The following is a 24,575-nucleotide window of genomic DNA, read 5'->3' on the forward strand; positions in this document are numbered from 1 at the left end:
CGTCTCAGCTTCCCCCTCACCCCCGCCCCCTCCCAAACCTCGAGTTCTCCAGTCCATTCTCTGTATCTGCGTCCTTGTTCTTGTCACTGAGTTCATCAGTACCATTTTTAGATTCCGTATATGTGAGTTAGCATACAATATTTGTCCTTCTCTTTCTGACTTACTTCACTCTGTATGACAGACTCTAGTTCTATCCACCTCATTACATATAGCTGCATCTCATCCCTTTTTATAGCTGAGTAATATTCCATTGTATATATATGCCACATCTTCTGTATCCATTCATTTGTTGATGGGCATTTCGGTTGCTTCCATGTCCTGGCTATTGTAAATAGTGCTGCAATAAACATTATGGTACAAGTTTCTTTTGGGATTATGGTTTTCTTTGGGTATATGCCCAGTAGTGGGATGACTGGATCATATGGTAGTTTATTTGTAGTTTTTTAAGGAACCTCCAAATTGTTTTCCATAGTGGCTGTACCAACTTACAGTCCCACCAACAGTGCAGGAGAGTTCCCTTTTCTCCACACCCTCTCCAACATTTGTTGTTTCCAGATTTTGTGATGATGGCCATTCTGACTGGTGTGAGGTGATACCTCATTGTGGCTTTGACTTGCATTTCTCTGATGATTCGTGAGGTTGAGCATCTTTTCATGTGTGTGTTGGCCATCTGTATGTCTTCTTTGGAGAAATGGCTATTTAGGTCTTCTGCCCATTTGTGGATTGGGTTATTTGCTTTTTTGGTATTAAGCTTCATGAGCTGCTTGTATATTTTGGAGGTTAATCCTTTGTCCGTTGTTTCATAGGCAATTATTTTTTCCCATTCTGAGGGTTGCCTTTTAGTCTTGTTTATGGTTTCTTTTGCTGTGCAAAAGCTTTTAAGTTTCATGAGGTCCCATTTGTTTATTCTAAGATTATTGCTCTTAGTAGTTGTTTACAGGCATTCATATCTAGAAAAGAGAGGTGAAAAATACAAAAACTGAGGCCTCATCTAGAGAATCATTAGAATTCTTCTTAATAATAATTGTTAGAGTAATCATAGAGCAGGAAGATTTCAGCAGAAACCAGAAAAACAGGCAAAGTTGTACAGGTGCCCCATGAAATTGAGATAATCTCAGAACAGGCTGAAGGTAAAACTTGCATTGGTCTAAATTTTGTTACTCAGTTGTTGCTTACTTTCATGTTGGAGTAAATTCTTTTTCTGAAAGGATATATAGATTATTTAATCCTTGAAAATGTTTTGTTTTGTTTATAATTTGGGAAATATTTTTGTTGTTGCTCCAACGGGGAGAGGGTCCTCACCAAACAGTTTTTAAAATGGGAATGACTGCTTTGTGTGGGCACAGTGAAAAATGAGATCGACTTTCTTCTTGAGCTCTTATCAGTCTGTTCCTGATCTTTAGTGAATATGAAGAACTTGTGCTCTTTTGTCCTTCTGCTAAATCAGTTGTATTTAAAAAAAAAATCATTATTGTGATCAAATCTCTGAGCTCAGTTTTTTTTTTTTAAATTGATTTATTGGATGCATTGGGTCTTTGTTGCTGCTCACAGGCTTTCTCTAGTTGTGGCGAGTGGGGGTTACTCTTTTTTTGGGGGGGTTACTCTTCATTGTGGTGTGCGGGTTCCTCATTGTGGTGGCTTCTTTTGTGGTGCACAGGCTCTAGGCGCATGGGCTTCAGTAGTTGCAGCACATAGGCTCAATAGTTGTGGCTCATGGGCTCTAGAGCTCAGGGTCAATAGTTGTGGCACACGGGCTTAGTTGCTCTGTGGCATGTGGGATCTTCCTGGACGAGGGATGGAACCTGTGTCACCTGCATTGGCAGGCAGATTCTTAACCACTGCACCACGTAGGAAGTCCCTGAGCTCAGTTTTATCCACTGATTGTTTACATTACTTAACTATCAAATGCCTTAGTTTTCCCAAGAAGCACGAGGCACCTTCCTATAGTGTACTCAAAGTGTTTGAGATGATGAAGTTTTAGTCATCAGTCTTTATTTATTTGCATGACTAGTTAAAAAACAAACAAACAACGATTTCCAGATTGTGCTTAGCCAGGAGCAAGGTGGTAAGCTGCTCCAGAGTTTTACTGGTGAGCACACAGGATGCTTTGCTTCTACCTAGTTGATACATAACCAGCTTCTGCTCACTTCCTACTGATTGTTCTTCATTTTCTGGAAAGCTTTTTGTTACTTATAACTCCTTTATGAACCAAGCTGTGATTTGCTTAAATGGTGGGCTGAGTTTTTAGTGCATAAAACTGTCTAACTCTTGTGAAAACTCATTTGAAATCAGCCATTCCAGGAGGATATTACTCATGTGATTTTAAAATTTATGTTCCTACTTTGCCCTTAAGTGTCCAAAACCATCATACCATTTGTAAATACTAATTTGTTGAATTTCAGTCTATTGTATTGGCTTTGCTGATGTACTCATTTTAAAAATAAGTCTAGAAATTGCATTCTGAAGAAAAGCTAAACTTTGAGCACAAGGCTTCTCTTGCAAGCTATGCTCTCTGAGACCTAGAATAAGAGTTTTGAGTAATGAAAGTCAGTCTTTCTGAGTCTTTCAGGTTCTAGGGAAGCTTTTTATCAAAGTGTTAAAATGGCACTTTCATGCTGTTCCCATTCAAGAAAAGTTGCCAGGTGGAGGGCAGATTTCGCTAGTGTGGAAAACCAGCTTCTGCACGCTTGGTGGTTCTTTGGGCTTGATCTTGAACGCAGAGTTCACATCAGCTCGTTATAGGATGAGACATATGTGAGTGGTGAATGAGCTGTTTTGGCATTCATGCTGAACAGAGACTAGACCTTTTCTTTTTGTTCCAGTTCCCCACTCTACTTCTACTGAAGGGAATCTACTTAACATTCTGGTTTAGTATTTGGAGCAAGGTGCTATTTATGATTTCTATTGTATTCCTGTATTAAATTTTATTACTAGCATGAACCTATGTGTGTGTGTGGGGGGGTGTACTTCAATTTGTGGTCCACTGAGATCTCTGGGTTGTCTCTCTGATACCCACAAGGGAATCATTCTCTGAGCATACCATACCCTTGGTGAAGTTTATCTTGTTCTTTTCTAAATGTGAAATTGTGTTGAAGATTTTAACTTACTATTTGAGAAGCAAGTGCCTCGTTTTTGACTGGTTTTGTGTGTGTGTGTTTTTTTTTTTTTTGACCTAGATTACCAGAGACTGATGACTGTGGCGGAGACAATTACAGCTCTCATGTTTCCTTTCCAGTGGCAGCATGTCTATGTTCCTATTCTCCCAGCTTCTCTCCTACATTTCCTAGACGCTCCTGTGCCGTACCTGATGGGCTTGCATTCCAATGGCCTGGATGACCGGTCAAAACTGGAGCTGCCTCAAGAGGTAAGAGAAACGTGGAGCTTGGGTGCTGGTGCCTGTGGCCTTGGTACAAGATACAGGGAGAGAAGGGATTTGGGATGAACCCAGGATGGTATCACCAAGTTTATTTTCTTTTATTTTGGGAACTATAAATAACTTTCCAGGAAAAAAGTAAAAACAATGAACATTTAGCTCATTTTATATCATTCCAGAAACACTTATTCCCTTTATCACCTGAGGTATGTTTATTATTATCTCTGTTTATACTATTGTGAACTGCCTTTTTCAAACATGATTGTTTATGTATTTTTAAGAAAATCTTTTTACTGTGTAAAACTTTAAACTTACACAGAAGAGTAGCATAGTGAATTTCTGTGTCTTCAATAGTTAGCTGTAACAGTTATTGTACATTTAAATTGTATTTTACTTCTATACTTTCTGCCCCCATTATTTAAAGAAATTCCACATAGAATAATTTTATAACTACTTTAGTAGCCAGATATATATTAATAAATCAGTGGTTTTCTTTTATAGGCCACAGTTTGCTCTGTAAAAGTTGACCTGATCATAGTGATTCTGAGATAGCTTTGAAAACTTTGCTTGCTCAAGATAAGGAAGGCCTTGAGAGAATGCTTTTCCTCTCTTGCTGTGAGGATGGCCCGCTCCTCTGTCCTATTGTTTCAAATATAAAATAATTGATTAAAAATATATATTTGGAGTATCCAAGTGACGCCCTTCGAGAAAGATTCGAGTTGCCATTTCTGGCTTTTAGGTTGGTGGGAGGGGGAAGCTACAAGACAGAAAACGTGGGCAGCAAGGAAGCAGATTCCCCTCAGAACCTCCAAACGGAGCACTTTGAGACCTCTGACCTTCCGAAAGGCTTGAGATCTCATTAATGGTGACTAGTGGAACAAGATTCTGAAAGAGATGCCAAGGCTCTGGAGTTCCTGAATAAAACTAACCCAAGGCTGGACAAGCAACCCCAAAAGTTTGGACAACCATGAGGAAACAAAGAAACACCATGCAGGCAAAGGAGCAGGAAAAAAAACCACCTGCAAAAGACCCCGAATAGCCAAAGCAATCTTGAGAAGGAAAAATGGAGTTGGTGGAATCAGGCTTCCTGACTTCAAACTATACTACAAGGCCATAGTGATCAAGACAGTATGGTACTGGCACAGAAATAGAAAGGAAGATCAATGAAATAGAATAGAGAACTCAGAATTAAGCCCAAACACATATGGGCACCTTATCTTTGACAAAGGAGGCACGAGTATACAATGGAAAAAAGACAGCCTCTTCAATAAGTGGTGCTGGGAAAATTGGACAGCAACATGTAAAAGAATGAAATTAGAACACTTCCTAACACCATATACAAAAATAAACTCCAAATGGATTAAAGACCTACATGTAAGGCCAGACACTATAAAACTCCTAGAAGAAAACATAGGCAGAACACTGTATGACATCCATCAAAGCAAGATCCTTTTTGACCCACCTCCTAGAATCATGGAAATAAAATCAAGAATAAACAAATGGGACCTCATGAAACTTAAAAGCTTTTGCACAGCAAAAGAAACCATAAACAAGACTAAAAGGCAACCCTCAGAATGGGAAAAAATAATTGCCTATGAAACAACGGACAAAGGATTAACCTCCAAAATATACAAGCAGCTCATGAAGCTTAATACCAAAAAAGCAAATAACCCAATCCACAAATGGGCAGAAGACCTAAGTAGACATTTCTCCAAAGAAGACATACAGATGGCCAACACACACATGAAAAGATGCTCAACCTCACGAATCATCAGAGAAATGCAAGTCAAAGCCACAATGAGGTATCACCTCACACCAGTCAGAATGGCCATCATCACAAAATCTGGAAACAACAAATGTTGGAGAGGGTGTGGAGAAAAGGGAACTCTCCTGCACTGTTGGTGGGACTGTAAGTTGGTACAGCCACTATGGAAAACAATTTGGAGGTTCCTTAAAAAACTACAAATAAACTACCATATGATCCAGTCATCCCACTACTGGGCATATACCCAAAGAAAACCATAATCCCAAAAGAAACTTGTACCATAATGTTTATTGCAGCACTATTTACAATAGCCAGGACATGGAAGCAACCGAAATGCCCATCAACAAATGAATGGATACAGAAGATGTGGCATATATATACAATGGAATATTACTCAGCTATAAAAAGGGATGAGATGCAGCTGTATGTAATGAGGTGGATAGAACTAGAGTCTGTCATACAGAGTGAAGTAAGTCAGAAAGAGAAGGACAAATATTGTATGCTAACTCACATATACGGAATCTAAAAATGGTACTGATGAACTCAGTGACAAGAACAAGGACGCAGATACAGAGAATGGACTGGAGAACTCGAGGTATGGGAGGGGGCGGGGGGTGAAGGGGAAACTGAGACGAAGCGAGAGAGTAGCACAGACATATATATAGTACCAACTGTAAAATAGATAGTCAGTGGGAAGTTGTTGTATAACAAAGGGAGTCCAACTCGAGGATGGAAGATGCCTTAGAGGACTGGGGCGGGGAGGGTGGGGGGGACTCGAGGGGGGGGGGAGTCAAGGAGAAAAAAAAAAAAGAAAAAAAAATTAAAAAAAAATATTTGTTTACTACTTCATTCTAAAATAGACTTGAAGCATCATTAGAAATAAGATTGTTTTGTTTTTTATTTTCCTTGAATTACCAATAGAACTGGTCTACCTCTTTTGGTCATTTTTGTGGCTGGTATGAAACTAGCTGGGGGAAGGGCTTTCCCACTCTGAATTTCATAGTCAATAAAAAAGCCTGGGAAGAAGACTTTGGAGTATGCACACACTGGAATCAACATGACTCTGTCTCATCCCTCCACCAATGATTTTTGGGAGGAAGATTTTTATGTATAGCTTAGGAATATAAGTAAGAGGACCTCCAAAGAAGAGACCATTCTCATGGAATTGGATCTGAGCAGCACTCACGTTGTTGGGCATGTCTGGTCAGCCTGCTTGATGAACACACCTGATAATTAGATGATACCTGTAATATTTAAATTATAGTCAAATGCATCTCTTTTGGTCTCTTCTTTGGTTTTAGAATCAAAATGTCTTCCTTGTAGTTTTTTCCATTTCTACCTCCTTTGCTCCTTTGATTCTATAGAGCTTTGTGCTATTTGGGGTGGGACAAGATTAATTAAGGAAGAAAAGATCTAAATGATGTCAACTAAAAAAAAATACAGGAGGTTGCAAAAAGAATAGTTTATTTGGGAACTTAAGAATTGTGATTGGGGAGACACAGATACAGGTAACCCTGAAAGAGTATTCTGATGAAGAGAGAGTCTGGGGCTTATAAATACAAAAAACCATGAGATTCTTAAAAGTTACCCTGGTGAAAGTTGTGATCGATTCGAGTTAAAATATTTGTCCTTAAGAAATCACAAATTATTTTAGGGTAGGGGTCCTATAAGTGTATACACTGTCACGAGTTGTTTAAGTGTCTGGTTAGTATCTTGCGTTTCTGGCAGGTGTCCTGATGTTCTCTTCTTCATCAGGTCAGAAGGTCAGGTTCCATGCAGGCTGAGCCATGCAAACATAGCACTTCATTAATGGCTTCCCGGCTCCAGTTTAGAGATCCCTCTTTGCCATACTGACTCCATTTTGACTTTCCTTTCACAGTGATGGAGAAAACCATCGAGTTTTGGGGTATTGGGTTTTTATGTGTATTTGTCTACTGATAAATGTGCATAAAGACTAGACATCAAAGACTGGAGAATGAGGAGCTTTTTGTTGTTGCTTTAAATGATTGCATATTTAATATTGACACCTCTTCCTGGTAAACCTAATTATAATTTTGTAAAAGTCAAAATAAGAATAACAATGAAAAATGATTGAAGATAGAGGGCCAAAGAGGCATGCATAATCTGATAAATAGGTCACTAGGCAAGAAGCCAGATTTCTCAGTTTTAATTTCATCTTTGGCATCACTTGCTGTATAGTTGGGGCAAATTCTGTTTCCTGTAGGCTCTCTCAGCATCATTCTGTATTTGCTTCATATGTGTAGGTATGTGAAGAGGCTGCTGGGAGACCAGCAGTTTTTTTAATAGCACTGTTTGAGAAACTGTGGATTGTTTGAGAAACCCAAAATTTTACTGTGTTCTGGGATATCGGATCCTCCACTTTGGCATCCTCCACCATTGCTGCATCTTTTGTACCTTGCTTCTCCTTGTGATCTGCTTGAGAAGGAGTAGTGACAATGGGATTGTAGAGTACCTGTGTGTACTTCATAAGCATTTCTAGGGTTTCAGAGTCCCACTTCATCTAGTCTGTTCCTCTGAAGGTCACGTATATGTGGGGACAGTTATGTAGCTGGATATTTTCTACCTTGATTTTTAGCAGATGACCTCTGGAATACCTGAGTCTGTGTAGTCCCCATGGAAAACTTTAGGCTGGTGAGAAAAGACTGGCTTTCTCAAGGAGTGAAGCACCATGAAAGGTACACATAATGAATGGAGAGTGATGATATCTCTGAAAGACAACTTTGGGATGTCTCAGAAATGATACATTTGTCGTTAAAAATTCTGACCATGCACAAAAGTATAAAAAAAATTAGCCCAGATTTTACCACCCAGAGGTAACTGCTTTCACCATTGTGGTGGACATCCTGTGGTATCTTTACTCTGCTAGAAGGAAGCTTTGAGGCTGGGAAATTCACTCGGGCCTTTGCAAGTGGGCATCATCAGGGTAGTGGGGTGGGGCACCCTTGATTTATGAAAGGGACCTTCTCCAGAGGCACGGAGCGCGTACATTCCCTCACCCCCAAGGCGGAATTAATCAGTTGCTGCCCCATCTTTGGGCCTCAAAAGTCTGTGAAAAGCCCTTTGTTTCTTTTTACACCAACCCATGAGCTCAGCTGGCCCTGAGCAAGGGAGAGGGCTGAGCTGCCTTTGTGAGGCATTCTTTGTCCTGTGCTTCTCTTTTGGGTTTCGTGGTCTGAGCACAGGAAGGAGGCAGTTTGTCCATAGCTATGTCAGGGGAAGGGGGTGTTACTTCTTTCTATCTTGGGGCCCTCTTTCTTTCCTACTTTTTTCTCTCCTTTCTTGGGACACTTTTTCATTAGCTTTTCCCCAGTAATCTGTTGAGCTCCCATTCAGTGAATAACTTGGCGATAGACCAGCAAGTGAGGCTGTCTTGTGATTTGGTATTAGGAACTCAGGGCTGGGAAAGGCCATTGTGATCTTTTGCAGGAAGGGATTTGGGAAACTTTTTGTGGTTTGGGATATCCATGTGATCACTACCCCAGAGTGGCTAAGTCTTTTCCTGGCCTCTCCCAATGAGACAGGAGGTTAACTGAGGAACACTGATTACTTCGGTTCAGTGCCTCTTCCAGGCCGTTTCTTGTCTCCCAAGTAGTTTTGCAGAAGTTGGCTTTTTTTCAGATGAGGAAGGGGGAGCGTGAGAGGTGTGAGGGAGGTTTGCAAGTTACTTCTGTTTGCCAGAGCCCTCTGTGTCCTGGGAGGAAAAAGCGTGAGGCTGTTGTATGAGCCTAGGAATTGAACGGCCTCCTTTTCGTTCTGCCTTCTTATCCCTGCCTGCTTCAGCCCAGCTCTGTAAAGAATGGCTAGTAGTCTTGTCTCAGAGGCTCCTGTCTCTGAAGTGTGCCTGAGCTGCTTTCTTCTCTCTAGCCACCTCTATCCAGGACTATCTACGATATGTGGATATAGCATTTGGGGGTTGTAACATTCTTTACAAACATGCTGTGTTGGGTCAGTAGCAGTGGAAGAAGAGGCAGCCAAGCATGGTCGAGTGGATGTAGTTGTATTTAGCTGCCTCTCTGTTTCCTATTGGACAAACTGGCTTTTCCCTCTAAAGAGAGGAGAAAAGAGGATAAATGATTGTGTGCCTCTGGTGGGTCACAGTGCTTCCTTCTGTTAGCTGTATGGACAGGGCTTATGAGGCAGGTGATCTTCATGACTAGGTGATTTAATTCTGCCTTTACTATACTTTTTAATTGCTTGACCTGAAGGCATTTATCATTATAAAATCTTAAAGGAATAAACAAAAAATAGGTGTTATTTTTAGGTGTTAAACATTTATTGCCTCTTTAACAAGGAAGGGTTTAAAGTTGTTATCTAGGGGAGAAACTCTAGAAGGTGAAATTTAAAGTGGTTCTTCTAATTTTTGAATCTTGGATATAGGAAAGTTCCTTTTTTTTAGCTATAGTTTGTAAATGGAGTAATTTATGCACTCAGCAAATGTGTATTGAATGAATGCACACATGGATATGTTAAAACGTGCAGTTTTAAGAGATCGAGAGTTTGTGGAATAGTTATATTAAGCTGGACTTGCTCTACGGTCCTCCTGCCTCTTAGAATATAAGACTTATTGGTACAGGGATAAGCAGCAGGGTCAGTGGAACAGTATTTTGAAATGTAATAAGCATACCGTGCCAAAGAAGTTTTTTTTTTAATGAAAGCCATTTTTCTTTTTATGATTTATGTTCTTTTAAATTTATTATAATCATCTTGTCACTTGATGTTATAAATAGAGTCTTTAAATTTTCTGTAGCTTAATGAAATAACAATACCTAAAGACCTCTACCAAATGTAGAAAATCTTATAATTTATAAAGGAATCATTCAACAGTTTAGGTAATGTTTACCTTCTTTACTTTGAAATGTAATTGATAATTTAAAAAATATTTCTATTATTTATTTTTATGCTTGTTTGTAAAATAATCGGTTGGCCAAAAAGTTCGTTTGGGTTTTTCCGTAAAATGTAATGGAAAAACCTGAACCCAAAGAACTTTTTAACAATGGAGCTGGAAAAATTGCTTGTCCATAGGGGAAAAAAGTAAAGATGGATTCCTACCTAACGCCAAAATAAAATCAGCTTGAGATGGATTAAGCAGGTAAATGTCAAAAGCAAAAATTTAAATCTCCTAGAAGAAAATATTAATAAATACTTTTTTGACCTTTAGATAGGGACTTTGTAAACATGATGAAGAAAGCACTTTCCGTAAAATAAAAGATTGATAAATTTGATTTGTTTAATTAAGAAGATATCTTAAAATGAAAAGATAAAAACTAGAAGAAGAAGTGTGTAGGACACATATAGCCTATAAAGAGTTAGCATCAGGGCTTCCTAGGTGGCGCAGTGGTTAAGAATCCACCTGCCAATGCAGAGGACATGGGTTCGATCCCTGCTCCAGGAAGATCCCACATGCCACGGAGCAACTAAGCCCGTGTGCCAAAAAAAAAAAAAGAGTTAGCATCAGGAGATTATAAAGAACCTGAAGAGGCATTGCACAAAAAATACACATTTCTTCACGAGCAGTCAGGGAAGTATAAATTAAATGTACCCACTAAAGTGGTAATATTAAGAAATCTGATGATCCCAAGCTTTGGAAAATATACAGTAGGACCACTTTAGATTGTTGGTAAAAATGTAAATTGTTATAACCACTTTGGAACACAGCTAGGCCTTATAAAGTTGAACATTTGCATACCTCACAACACAGCAGTTCCACTCCTAGCACATACCCAAGAGAAGATTTTGCACACGTGTCTAAGAAGACATGTATAACAATGTAAAAGCAATAAACGGGAAGCAAGTTAAATGCCTTTTGATCAGAAAATTGATAAATAAATTATAGTATATCCACATAGTGGAATATCATATAAGAGTGAAAATGAATAATGAGTAGCCACATACAACAAAATGGCTGAATCTTAGTAGCTTAATTTTGAGTGAAGAAAAGTAGTACCATAGGACTGCTTAAATCGTTTTATAAAATTCAAAAATAAGCAAAAATTTAAAGGCATATACTATACCTATGTGATAAATTAAAAAACAAAAGGCAAAGAGATAATAAACATAGAATTCAGGATAGTGATTACATGGGGATGGAACTGTGTAGATTGGGGGTGGGATTGGGGAGGAGTACATAGATAAAAATACTGGTAATTTCCAGTTCTTCGGTTGGACTGGTAAAAAAAAAATCTCTTTACGATTATTCCTAGAAAGTTGTTAGTTCACATTCCCAGTAACAGTGTATGAGGTGCTTGTTTCCTAGTAGCTTTGCCAGCATTGAACATTGTAAATCTTTTAAATCTTTGCTAACCCAGTAGGTGAAAAATATTTTGTTTGCGTTTCTTGGTTTATAAGTGAAATTGAACATCTTTTCATATATTTGAAGTTAATTAACTGAAACTTCTTCTGTGTTTGCCTTTTATAACCTGTTTGCATTTTTCAGCTGGGTAAATTATCTTTATCGCAATAATTTCTTTGGACATTAACATTTTACATGTTATGTATGACAATTATTGTTTCCCAGATTATCTTTAATTTTTTTATGGCAGTATTTACCTTTATGGGTTTTAGCTTTGTATAAAGTTTAGAAAGCCCAACTCTACCCTAAGGCATAATAGTAATCTTTTATATTTTCTTTTAATTTTTTTGTGGGTGTATTTATTTTTCCGCTTTTTGTTATAGAAAATGTTGAGCACATGTAAGAGTAAAGAGACTAGTATCCATCATTACACAGTAATCATCAACTCATGGCCACTCTTCTTTCTATATCCTCCACCCTTTCCCTACTGGATTATTTTGAAGCAAATCTCACACAGCATTATGTCATCATGTATTTAGTATGTATCTCTAAATGATAGAGATTCTTTTTTAAAACAGAAAGTAGCTTTATTTTTTATATTTAAACCTTCAGTCTATCTCAAATTTATTTTTAAGTATGGTATTATACTTTAACATTTCTAAATATACAGTCAGTTGTCCCCCAAACATTTATTGAATATTCTTCCACAATGGATAGGTCTGTTCATGACTGTTCTTTTCCAATAGATTATTGTTTTATATTTGTTTTTTTTTTAAAGCACTTTATTTGTTTTTAAATATTTATTTATTTATTTCGCTGTGCCAGGTCTTAGTTGTGGCACGTGGGATCTTCATTGCAGCATGTGGGATCTTCAGTTGCAGCTTATGGGGTCTTTAGTTGCAGCATGCAAACTCTTAGTTGTGGCATGTGGGATCTAGTTCCCTGACCAGGGATTGAACCTAGATCCCTGCATTGGGAGCTCAGAGTCTTAGCCACTGAACCACTAGGGAAGTTCCATTGTTTTATGTTTGTATCAGAATCCAGCAAGGCAAGTCTCCACTCAAAATCTTCTTGGCTATTTTTTTCTTTTATTTTTTTCAGGTAAAATTCAGAATCAATTCATCAGATACTCCCTTGAAGAAAATAAAAATCTTTCTGGGATTTAAAAAAAATTTACACTAAATTTACAAATAAATGTGGGGATTATTAGCATCTTTTCATTATGGAATTTTCCTACTTAGTAATATAGTGTATATTGTGTGTGTGTGTGTGTGTGTGTGTGTGTATTCATTTATTGGAGTTTTATATTCCACAGTGATAATAACAGTGTTAATTGATTGACATTTATTGTATACTAACACCGTCCTAAATCCTTGATGCTAATTGTCTCATAATCCTCAAAACAAACCTATGACATAGGTAATATTATCATCCTTGCTATAACAAACAAGCATTTAATAATGCTCTGCAGTGAAGGAAATGACAATTGTCTTGGCTAGAACAAGTTCATGCGTATAAAATAAATATACAAAAATAAAAGACTTTTCTAATTTATAGGGACAAGAACTATAAAATATTTAAGTTAAATTGAACAAGAAATGTGTAAGACCTCTAAGGAGAAGAGTGGATGGTTAAGAGCTTGAGGGTATGACTGAAGTCAGGCTAGCTGAGTTCAAATCCCAGCTTTACTACTTACTAGCTGTGTGACTTTGGACAAGTTACTTAACCTCTCTGTGTCAGTTATGTCTGTAAAATAAGGGTAGACATTGCCATGTTGTTCTTTGGTAATCCAGATTACCTACCTCCCCAGCAATGTATGAAAGTACTGTCTCTCTGTATCCTCTCAGAAGCAATCTTAAAGCTAAAAGGGAGCACAAAAATCAAGACCAGCCACCAAATCTTACAGATCAGAAGTGAGGCTCAGAAAGGGATACTGATATGCTCAGGGTCATATGGGGAGATAGTGACAGAGTCAGGTCTGGAACCTAGACTTTCTGAGACACTCATAGCATTCTTTTTACTATTGTAAGAATTTGTGAATTCAAGAAATATTCTATGAGCATTTACTATATGTGAGAATTTTGTGCTAGATATTGAACATCTATGTCATTATATAATCCTTATCGCTCTCCAAGTGTTTTTATCTCCGTTTTATAGCTGAGGAAACAGAGTTATGTAACTTTCCCAAGGTCCCACAACTAGAAAGCAACAGGGGAAGACTGGAACTCAGGTCCTCCCCATCTTCTGTATACCATACCTAATTTGTGCCCATTGCAGACGTTTGCTCTTTCTTCTCTTACTCATTATCTCCTCTAAAGCTTCTTCCTTAATACTCTGGAGTTGTTCACACTTATCATCCTCCTTTGACTGCCAGGCTAACCTCTGCTTTGTGGACATTGACAACCACTTCATTGAGCTGCCAGAGGACTTGCCTCAGTTTCCCAACAAATTGGAGTTTGTCCAGGAAGTCTCGGAGATTCTCATGGCATTTGGCATTCCCCCTGAAGGGAATCTTCACTGTAGCGAGAGTGCCTCCAAGCTGAAGAGGCTCCGGGCCTCTGAGCTTGTCTCGGACAAGAGGAATGGAAACATCGCAGGTTCCCCTTTGCAGTCCTATGAGTTCCTCAAGGAGAATGAAACTATCGCCCGCCTGCAGGCCTTGGTCAAGAGGACTGGGGTGAGCCTGGAGAAGGTAAGATGCTGTATATGGGTCTGTGCTAAGGTGATGTCCTGGTGCAATAAAGTGTGGGATGAGAAAGCACCCAGTTCAGAGCAAAACATATTTGTGAGTAGTGAAAGGATGCTCTGTGGGGGAGACTCTGGATTTAGCTGTGGCAAACATTATCCTAGAGTAAATGCTACTTGAATCTAAATCTGGGTAGCTTGTCACTTCAGCATCAAGGAGAAACTGCTGTCATTCTCTGAAAACACTACAGCAGAGAGACTTGGAGAGATGCTGGTGGCAATCTTTGTGTTCAGATCTCTTTCAGATCCATTGCCTTGTGAATTTCACAGAAACCTAAAGCACATAGAGTAGCAATTGTTGACCTAGAGAGCCTGAGTGTTTTGCCTAAGATTAAATACTATGGCTGACTTGAGTCTAGAACCTGGTCCTCTTGAATTCTAGTCCTCTGTTCTTCCCAGGGATGTAGCTAACTTTCCATTTCCTGACTTTGATGAGACCGTCCACTTTCTGTAGTTGTTTACCTATCTCTTCACCCTCCCCACTGTCAAATTACTTTCTTAAATTACATATAAACAAAATGGGGTAATGTAATCATTTTGTTGGGCTGTTTTTTTTTTTTTTAGTGAAGTGTGAAACATTTCATTTTCCTGGTTTGTTTAGTTAGTAGAGCAGATATTAAAAAAGAAAAATCATGGCCAGGTAAAGAAGAGCAGATACATATTTAGAGAGATTAAAAAGGTTAAGAAAGACCAGTAAGGAAACATTTTTAGGGAGAAAGATAGGGAAAGTGATATGGGGGAGAAAAATCAAAGAGATGAAGGGAGAACCAGAGTCTGATCTTGCTGCTTTGCATTGTCATTTTCTTGTTGACTTCCCAGATTCCTTCCTTCCCCTGACCCTTGAGATAACTAGTGCCTTTTCCCCTATTGCTGAATCTCTCTCTGCCTGTAAAGAGTTTCTCTCCACTTTCATTGAGTTGCTGGGTACCTGCTGGTGGAACACCCTCATTTATCTCTTCTCCATGCCAGAATTCCTTTCTTTTTTTTCTCTTCCCATTTTTTTCTCTTTTGTTTATTTTCTCCATTTGCTGGGAAGTAAATGACCATGGCGGAGCTGGGGGGGGGTTGCGGGGGCAGAGCGTATGTGTGTAGGATGAGTTGTATTTCTTTGGGATAAAAGGAAAAGCTTGCGTGTTCTCAACTGGTTGGTTGGTTGGTTTGTTTTGTTTTTGTAGCTGGAAATGCGTGAAGACCCCAGTAGTAATAAGGATCTCAAAGTTCAGTGTGATGAAGAAGAACTCAGGATTTACCAGCTAAACATTCAGATCCGAGAAGTTTTTGCAAATCGTTTCACTCAGATGTTTGCAGATTATGAGGTGTTTGTCATTCAGCCCAGCCAGGATAAGGAGTCCTGGTTCACCAACAGGGAGCAGATGCAAAACTTTGATAAAGTGAGTATGATCCTGCTGGGGATGTGGTAAGAAATGAGAACATGCCAGGCTCTCGTAAGATGTGACTGGAGATAAGTTTTCCTTTTATAATATGTGCTGGAAACAAGTTCATGGCCCTTCTGATGTTGATAAAATATAAGGTCTGGTTGCTTTAGAGCAGAGCGCTGGTTATTGCTATCAGGTGGTTTACCTTCAGTCAGAGAGTTTTCTTAGGCAGAGATGCACATGTAGGGTGAACATCAGGATTCTGGGAACGTTGACTGCCACAGTAGGTTACCTGCGTAAGTTTGGGCCTGTGTGTCAAAGTTTCAGGATATTTGAAATTACATGAATTTTTAAAAATGGTGAAGATGTTTTGCTTTTTGCTTTTTATAAAGACCTAGGAAGCTTCAGAGAAGAATTAACGTACTGAATCCCTTGGGTATGTAGCCTTGGTTGATGAAGGCTGATATGCCCTCTTCCCTGTCGATGACTTTTTCCTTTTGGTCCCACCAGGCATCTTTTCTATCAGATCAGCCTGAGCCCTACCTGCCTTTCCTCTCAAGATTCTTGGAGACCCAGATGTTTGCTTCTTTCATTGACAACAAAATCATGTGTCATGACGATGATGATAAAGATCCTGTGCTCCGGGTGTTTGATTCCCGAGTAGACAAGATCAGGCTGTTGAATGTTCGGACACCTACTCTGCGCACATCCATGTACCAGAAGTGTACCACTGTGGATGAAGCAAGTGAGGCCTCCTTGTTGCTGCACTTTCTAGCCTCTTGGATTATGTCACTAATGTGTCCCTGCTCCTAAACATGCCAGCTTCTTTCCCTGTTTCTGCTTTTGCATGAGTTGTTCTCATTGCCTGAAATGCTTTTCTCTGTCTTTTTTGCCTGGCCGACTTCTCATCCTTTAACACTGTGTCAGTTAGGAATGGGTCCTGCCGTAAGTACTAGAAAATCTAATCAGCAGTGCATTAGATAAATGGGGGTTATTTTTCTCAAATTATCAAGAAGTGCAGAATCAGTGGTTGCTTAGCTGTTCAGCAATCTAGTCAGGAAATTGAGATTCTATCTTTTCACTCAGCTGTCCTTAGCATGTTGACTTTTATATTCGTGCTTATTGCCTCATTGTTACAAGAGGCCTTTTACGTTCACATTCAGGGCAAAGGGGAAAGTTGATGGCAGCTGTATTTTCCCTCATATCAGAAAGCAAAAGCTTTCCCAGAAATTCCTAGCAACTTCTGTTGTCTCATAGGCCAGAACCCTGACCACCTTTAACTGCAAGGGAATCTGTGAAAGTGAGTATTGACCTGGGTGTAATGTTACCCTGAACTGTATTGAGATTCTTTTAGTGAGAAAGAAGGAGCAAGTGAGTTATGGGTAAGCAGCTTGTGGAAATCCAGCTGACGTGTCTCCTCCTCTGGAAGCCTTCTCTGACGCTCTCAGGCTGAGCTGATTCCTCCGCTCAGCTCCCGTTGTGCTTTGTTCTTGCCTCCCCTTTATACTCTGTTCTTTTGAGCGATCATTATCAAGGAGCAGTTTAAGAGCAGAGACTGTATTTACTCATTGCCTTACCCCCAGTCCTCTAACATTGTGCCTAGAACACATAGATGTTAGAAGTTGTTTGCTAGTTGCACGATGGAATACGCCTGTTTGTTCACAGAGGCCCCGTCTGGATCAGTTTAGCCAGAGAATAGTCTCAGCTTGAGGTGTCAGTTAAGTGGTGTATTCACTTCCTTGTGCGATATTCAGTGTCCTTGTTGTAGCCTTTTGTATATTTTGTTTATTCATTTACCAAATATAAATACCCCCTACATGCCCAGTGTCTGGTAAGTGCTCACCAAGTGTTTACTGAATGAACGAATGTGCCAGGCGTTTTTTTAGGTTTTGAAGATACAGTTTGGACAGAGTCCTGGCTTTCTCAGCGTTAATGCTCAGTAGCCTTCTGACTTTATCTTTCAGCTCTTGCTTCGGGCCTTTCATTAAGGTGACAGTCCTCTTGGCCAAGACTTGAGGACGTGTTGCCCGTGCAAGTGGAGTACTCTAACACCGCCATCCTTGCCTCCTGAAACACATCAAGTTTCAGATCCAGAACCCTGCCTAAGGCTTTGGCCCTTGGGAGCTTGATGGAGATTTTTTTTTTTTTTTTTACAAGATTGTGGGTTTAGAGAAACATCTCCTAAACCATCACTTTAAATCAGGACTTCCCTATCTTTTCATGTTGTGTTACACTTGAAAATGACAATATTTATCTTTGGCTTGTGGGAATAAAGGGAGGAGTCTGCCTATAGCTGGAGGCTGTAAAATGAGACTCTAGTCACTTGAGGCCTTGCCCTTCTGCCCAAAGGGTTGAGGTAGTCAGTTCTCAGCTCATCTGTAATCCATTTGTTGAACACCAGATACTGATGTGAGTTACTCTGATCTCATTTGTGGCTAGGTCATGAATTCTTGTGGTCCTGTTAGAATGTGGGGTTTGGGATATGGAAGGAGAGTTAACTAACCCTCATTTCTGTGACTCATTTCAGAAGAATGGGTATCACAGAGACCCTCCAGGCAGCTACATGCTCTGTTCCCAGGAAACATGCCATTGGTATATCCCTTAGATATTCCCCTGGGATGTGCACTTCAAATATGCTAGTTCAGGGTTCTTGCCACTGGCATCAAATTTCTAGCCTAGAGGAGTAATTCATCTGCCTCACCCCATTCCACATGGACACCTCAGCTTCTTGAATCAGTCAGTTTGGAAAATGGTAAAAATATAACTAAAGGGGTGTTTTCAGAGATTTTTAAAAATGTTACATTTAGAAGGGGTCTTGATGGCAGTTTACTCATTCACTAATTTTACAGGTAAAGATTTTCCTTTGGCTCACCATTGTATCTGGAGGGCCTAGAATAGTGCTTGGCCCTTTGAGAGACTTTAATAAGTTCTGTTGAATGAGAGTAAGTGAGGGTAGGAAATAAGGTAGGCCCAGAGAGAGAAGGCCACTTGACCTAGGATACTCAGCAAGGCCCAAAGGTGAGATGTTTTTATGTGTCTAGACAATACCAGGGGAATTACCAGCTTTTTAGGTTCTTACTCCTTAAAATTTTTGAGATATTATTGACATACAGTAAACTTTACGTATTTAAAAGTTTTGTTATGTGTTTTGAAAACGTACCTGTTAGCCTCAACGGTTGTCTCATGCCTTTTTGTGATACCTCCATCCTGTCCCATCTTCATTCTCTCTCTCCCAATCTCCAAGCAGCCACTGATATGATTTCTGTTATTATAGAGTTTGAATTTTCTAGGTTTTTATATAAATGGAATCATATAGTATGTACTCTTTATTTTAGTCTGTCTTCTCTTAGCATATTGAGTAATAATGAATATTGAGATTCATTCACGCTCCTTTTATTGCTGAGCAGCATTCCATTGTATGGATATTATTACGCTTTGTTTACCTGTTGGTGGGCATTGGAGCTGTGAACATTTGTATATAAGGTTTTATATAGACATATTTTTCTTTTCCCTTGAATAAATACCTAGGAGTAGAGTGACTGCACCATGATATTCATATGTTGACTTCTTAAAGAAATTGCCAAATCGTCTTTCAGAGTAGTTGTGTATGTTACATTCCCACGAGCAGGGGGTGAGAGTTATGGTTCCTCCACATTGTTGTGAACATTTAGTATGCTCAGTCTTTCCAGTTTTAGCCATCTAATAGGTGTGTAGTAGCATCTCATTGTGGTTTTGATTTGCATGTTCCTGATGACTAATAATTTTTTCGTTTGCTCATTTGCCATCCACAAGTCTTCTGTGGTGCAGTGCCTGTTTAAATCTTTTGCCCATTTTTTTTATTATGTTTTCTTATTGCTGAGTTTTGGAAGTTCTTTATGTATTGTGGATATAGGTCCTTTATCAGATATATGATTTGCAGGTATTTCCCCGTTCTGTGGCTTGTCCTTTCTCTGTCTCAATGGTGTCTTCCAAAGAAGTTCTTAATTTTGATGAAGCCTACTTATCAGTTTTTTTTTTAAATAGATTATGCTTTTGGTGTTGCATCTAAGAAAATTTTGCCTAACCTAGGTCACACAGATTTTTTTTTCTGTATATATCCTTCTAGAAGTTTTTAGTCTTAGGCTTTATACTTAGGTCTATGATCCATTTCAAGTTGAGTTTGGTGAATGGTGTAAGCTAAGGGTCCAGGTTAATTTCTTCTGGATGGCTGTCCAGTTGTTCCAGAATCATATGTTGAAAAGACTATCCTCTCTCTGATAAATTGTCATCACCTTTGTCAAAATATTAGTGATCTATATATGCGTGAGTCTGTTTCTGGATTCTTTCTTCTGTTTCATTGATCTGTTAGTCTACATTTATACCAATACTACACTGTCTTGATTACTGTAGCTTTTTCTTAAATTTTGAAGTCAGGTAGTATTAGTCTTTCAACTTCCTTCGTATTTTCAAAGTTGCTTTGGCTATTGTAGATCCTTTGTATTTCCTGTATATTTAGAATCAGCTTGTCGATCTACAAATAACCTTCTGAAATTTTCATTTGGATTGCCTTGAATCTATAGACCAATTTAGGGAGAATTGACATTTTAACATTATTGAGTCTTCTGATACATGAGCATGGCATATCTCTCCATTTAGTTGGGTCTTCTTTAATTTCTCTCAGCAGTGTTATGTAGTTTTCAGTGAAACAGGTTTTGCATATCTTTTGTCAGATTTATTCCTAAGTATTTCATATGTTTAGTGCTATTGAAAATGGTATTTTAAAATTTCAGTTTCTGATTGCTCATTGCTAATATATAGAAATATAATAGTTTTGTATATTGATTTGTGTCCTACAACCATCCTAAACTAGTAGCTTTTTGTATATTCCTTCAGATTTTTTTATGTAGACAGTCATATTGCCTGCAAATAATGATAGTTTTACTTTTTCCTTTCCAATTTTGATGTCTTTTATTTCTTTTTCTTGCCTTATTGCCTTATTGCACTGGCTAGAACCTCTAGTGCAATGTCAAATAGAATAAGAAATGCTTGTCTTATTTCTGATCTTAAGGGGAAAGCATTTACCATTAAGTATGGTGTTATCACTGTGGTTTTTCATGGGTATTTTTTTATCAGTTGACAGTGCTGGTTTCTGTTAGTAGCTTGCTTGAGAGTTTTTATCAGAAGACAGGTGGTTGTATTTTGCCAAATGCTTTTTTGCATCTCTTGAGGTAATTATATGGTTTGTAGTTTTAGTTTGTCAAAATAGTGAATTATATTCATTGATTTTTGAATGTGTAAACCAGTCTTGCATTCCTGAGATAAACTCTCTTTGGTCATGATGTATTATCCTTTTGTTTATTATTGGATTTGCTTTACTAAAAATTTGTTTAGAATTTTTGCATCTGTGTTCATGAGGAATTTGGTTCATAGTTTTTGTGTAATATCTTGGTCTGATTTGGTATCAGGATAATGCTGGCCTCAAAGAAAGAGCTAGTTTTGGGGTTTATTAATTTTCTATTTGCTGTTTCATTGATCTCCTTCCCCTTAATTATTTCCTTTCTTGTACTTCATTGGGATTTTTAAAAAAATAAATAAATTTATTTATTTATTATTATTTTTTAATTGGCTGCGATGGTTCTTCGTTGCTGCACACAGGCTTTCTGTAGTTATGGAGAGCCGAGGCTACTCTTTGTTGCAGTGCACAGGCTTCTCATTGCGGTGGCTTCTCTTGTTGCGGAGCATGGGCTCTAGGCATGTGGGCTTCAGTAGTTGCGGCTCACGGGCTCTAGAGCACAGGCTCAGTAGTTGTGGTGCCCGGGCTTAGTAGCTCTGTGGCATGTGGGATGTTCCCAGACCAGGGCTCGAATCCGTGTCCCCTGCTTAGCAGGCGAATTCTTAACCACTGCACCACCAGGGAAGTCCACTTCATTGGGATTTAATTTGCTCTTCTTTTTCTAGTTTCGTAAGGTGGAAGCCATGGTCATTTGTTTGAGACCTTTCTTCATTTCTAAGATAGGCTGTAAATCTTTCAAGTAACATTTTAATGACGTTCCCCAAATTTTGATATTTTGTGTTTTCATTTTTATTCAGCTCAAAATACTTTGTTTCCTTTTTAATTTCTTTTTTGACCCCTGGGTTATTTAGAAGTGTGTTAATTTTAAGGTATTATTGATTATTGTTGGTCACAGGACATACTTTGATTTACATTATTTAAAATTTATTGAGACTTGTTTTATGGCCCAGAATATGGTATATTTTCTAAAATATTGGACTTACTTTTTCATTCTCATCCAGAGAAAGCAATTGAGCTGCGACTGGCAAAAATTGATCATACTGCGGTTCACCCCCATTTACTTGACATGAAGATTGGACAAGGGAAGTATGAACCAGGCTTCTTCCCTAAGCTGCAGTCTGATGTGCTTTCCACCGGGCCAGCCAGCAACAAGTGAGTCAACCCCAGGGGTTCCCGTTCTAGCTCCCTAGCCACAGTGGTGAGGGTTATTACACTATCTGGACCTAGACTGTTATCTCCAGAAGACCTTGACTTTTGTAAAGCAAATATGGAGAAGACAGAAACTATCCAGGTGTTATTCACTTGTTTGAACAAGGAAACAGGTTGACAGAGTATCATCAGCTCTTGTCTCCACTGTGCATATTGGGATAGCTCCATGTGTCAGGACCTGTAGAAGGCCAGGCTGCAGATGGGTTGAAATTGTCTCATGACTAAATCCATACAACACCTAGCTAACGCCGTGTCTTTAGCTAAGTGGTGGTTGAAATAACTGAACTGAAAGTAGATAACTTAGCAGGGTTGCTCTTCTTCATTACTTTTGGAGATGGTTGTATCAAAGTCCAGGCAGAGTTGCGTGAGTATAGTTTTGGGTCTGCAAGTGAAGTTTTTGTAGGTGTTTCAAGAGAGAGAGATGTCTCTGTTCCCTGGAGAGTCATCTCTTTCTTGCCCGGTCACTAATCTTTAAGCTATCCTTCTCAAGCTTTCTGAGCTAGTGCTGGTGATTTCTTGGTGGTTTCCCATGGCCAGCCTTAGTCCCTAGATGTTTAAATTTTCTCCTGTCAGTTGACCTTACTTTCTCAGCGGAATATTCTTAATTGTCTGCTTCAATTCTCTCAGGTGGACAAAAAGGAATGCCCCTGCCCAGTGGAGGCGTAAAGACCGCCAGAAGCAGCACACAGAACACCTGCGTTTAGACAATGACCAGAGAGAGGTAAGACACCTTAAGGATGACAAGGAATGACCCTGCTATCATGCTACACCCTCTTTCTCTTTCCTATTTCCTTGGCCTCTGGTCTGATTCAAATGTCCTCCCCACAAAGAAGTGTTAATAAGTTAGTTCCTGATACCTGATATGGGCCTCACTTGTGACAAATCCAGGTTGTACAGTGTCTCACAAGTGGCAGCAGGCCACTAACCATGTACGTCTTCTCCCTGAGCTAGATTTGCACCTATGTTCAGGAATGATACAGTGCTTGGAAGAGAGCCTTTCTCTGTCCTTTCAGTAGTCACTTATGCCTGATATTCACTTCCTTCCAGGAATAGGGAGAGTGGGAGGGGTGACAGGAACCTCAGAAGATAAGATTCTATACTTGGGAAAAATCCTTTAAAATTTTTTCAGGCATGGGGGGGCGGGGATGTGTGGTATGGTGGTAAAGAAGTTAATTTGTTAGGGTGAGAAAGAGGAAAAGCTGAACTTGGGTTAATGCTGTGACTATCTGAACCTGGGGAGAAGGAGCCTTTTTTCCTATTTTTTTTCTTTATCTTAATTTAAAACAGGTAGTCCTTTTTTTTTTAAGCTCTTTATTGGAATATAATTGCTTTACACTTTTGTGCCAGTTTTTGCTGTACAACAAAGTGAATCAGCTGTATTTATACATATATCTCCATATCCCTTCCCTCCCATGCATGACTCCTTCCCACCCTCCCTATCCCAGCCCTCTAAGTTATCACCCATTATTGAGTTGATCTCCCCGTGCTATGCAGCAGCTTCCCACTAGCTGTTTTACATTTGGTAGTGTATATATGTCAGTGCTACTCTCACTTCGTCCCAGCTTTCCCTTTGTCCCGCCTCATGTCCTCAAGTCTGTTCTCTACATCTGCATCTTTATTCTTGCCCTGTCACTGGGTTCAGCTGTACCATTCTTTTTAGAGTCCATATATGTGAGTTAGCATACGGTATTTGTTTTTCTCTTTCTGGCTTACTTCACTCTGTATGACAGACTCTAGGTCCATCCACCTCACTACAAATAACTCAGCTTCATTCCTTCTTATGGCTGAGTAATATTCCATTGTATATATGTGCCACATCTTCTTTATCTATTCATCTGTGGGCATTTAGGTTGCTTCCATGTCCTGGCTGTTGTAAAGAGTGCTGCAGTGAACATGGTGGTACATGTTTCTTTTTGGATTATGGTTTTCTCTGGGTATATGCCCAGGAGTGGGATTGCTGGGTCATATGGTAGTTCTATTTTTAGTTTTTTGAGGAGCTTCCATACCGTTTTCCATAGTGGCTGTACCAATTTACATTCCCACCAACAGTGCAGGAGGGTTCCCTTTTCTGCACACCCTCTCCAGCATTTATTGTTTCTAGATTTTTTGATGATGGCCATTCTGACCAGTGTGAGGTGATACCTCATTGTGGCTTTGACTTGCATTTCGCTAATGATTAGTGATGCTGAGCATCTTTTTATGTGATTGTTAGCCACCTGCATGTCTTCTTTGGAGAAATGTCTGTTTAGGTCTTCTGCCCATTTGTGGATTGGGTTATTTGCTTTTTTTGGTATGAAGCTGCATGAGCTGCTTGTATATTTTGGAGATTAATCCTTTGTCAGTTGCTTCATTGGCAAGTATTTTCTCCCATTCTGAGGGTTGTCTTCTTGTCTTGTTTATGGTTTGTTTTGCTGCGCAAAAGCTTTTAAGTTTCATTAGATCCCATTTATTTATTTTTGATTTTATTTCTATTATTTTAGGAGGTGGGTCAAAAAGGATCTTCCTTTTATGTATGTCATAGAGTG

The 24,575-nt window shown here is 39.1% G+C and overlaps 1 protein-coding gene across 1 annotated transcript in view; it reads left to right on the forward strand.

The window, feature by feature from the left end:
* Positions 1-24,575, forward strand: part of DENND5A (DENN domain containing 5A) — a 95,737-nt gene that overhangs the window by 47,169 nt on the left and 23,993 nt on the right. Inside the window, exons 5-10 of the mRNA XM_057749661.1 lie at positions 3,177-3,364; positions 13,823-14,140; positions 15,369-15,584; positions 16,080-16,314; positions 21,843-21,993; positions 22,678-22,771. Coding sequence (XP_057605644.1) covers positions 3,177-3,364; positions 13,823-14,140; positions 15,369-15,584; positions 16,080-16,314; positions 21,843-21,993; positions 22,678-22,771 — 1,202 coding nt within the window. The remainder of the gene's footprint in view (positions 1-3,176; positions 3,365-13,822; positions 14,141-15,368; positions 15,585-16,079; positions 16,315-21,842; positions 21,994-22,677; positions 22,772-24,575) is intronic.

The sequence above is a fragment of the Hippopotamus amphibius genome, chromosome 9 (genome assembly GCF_030028045.1).
Source record: "Hippopotamus amphibius kiboko isolate mHipAmp2 chromosome 9, mHipAmp2.hap2, whole genome shotgun sequence".
Taxonomy (NCBI): domain Eukaryota; kingdom Metazoa; phylum Chordata; class Mammalia; order Artiodactyla; family Hippopotamidae; genus Hippopotamus; species Hippopotamus amphibius.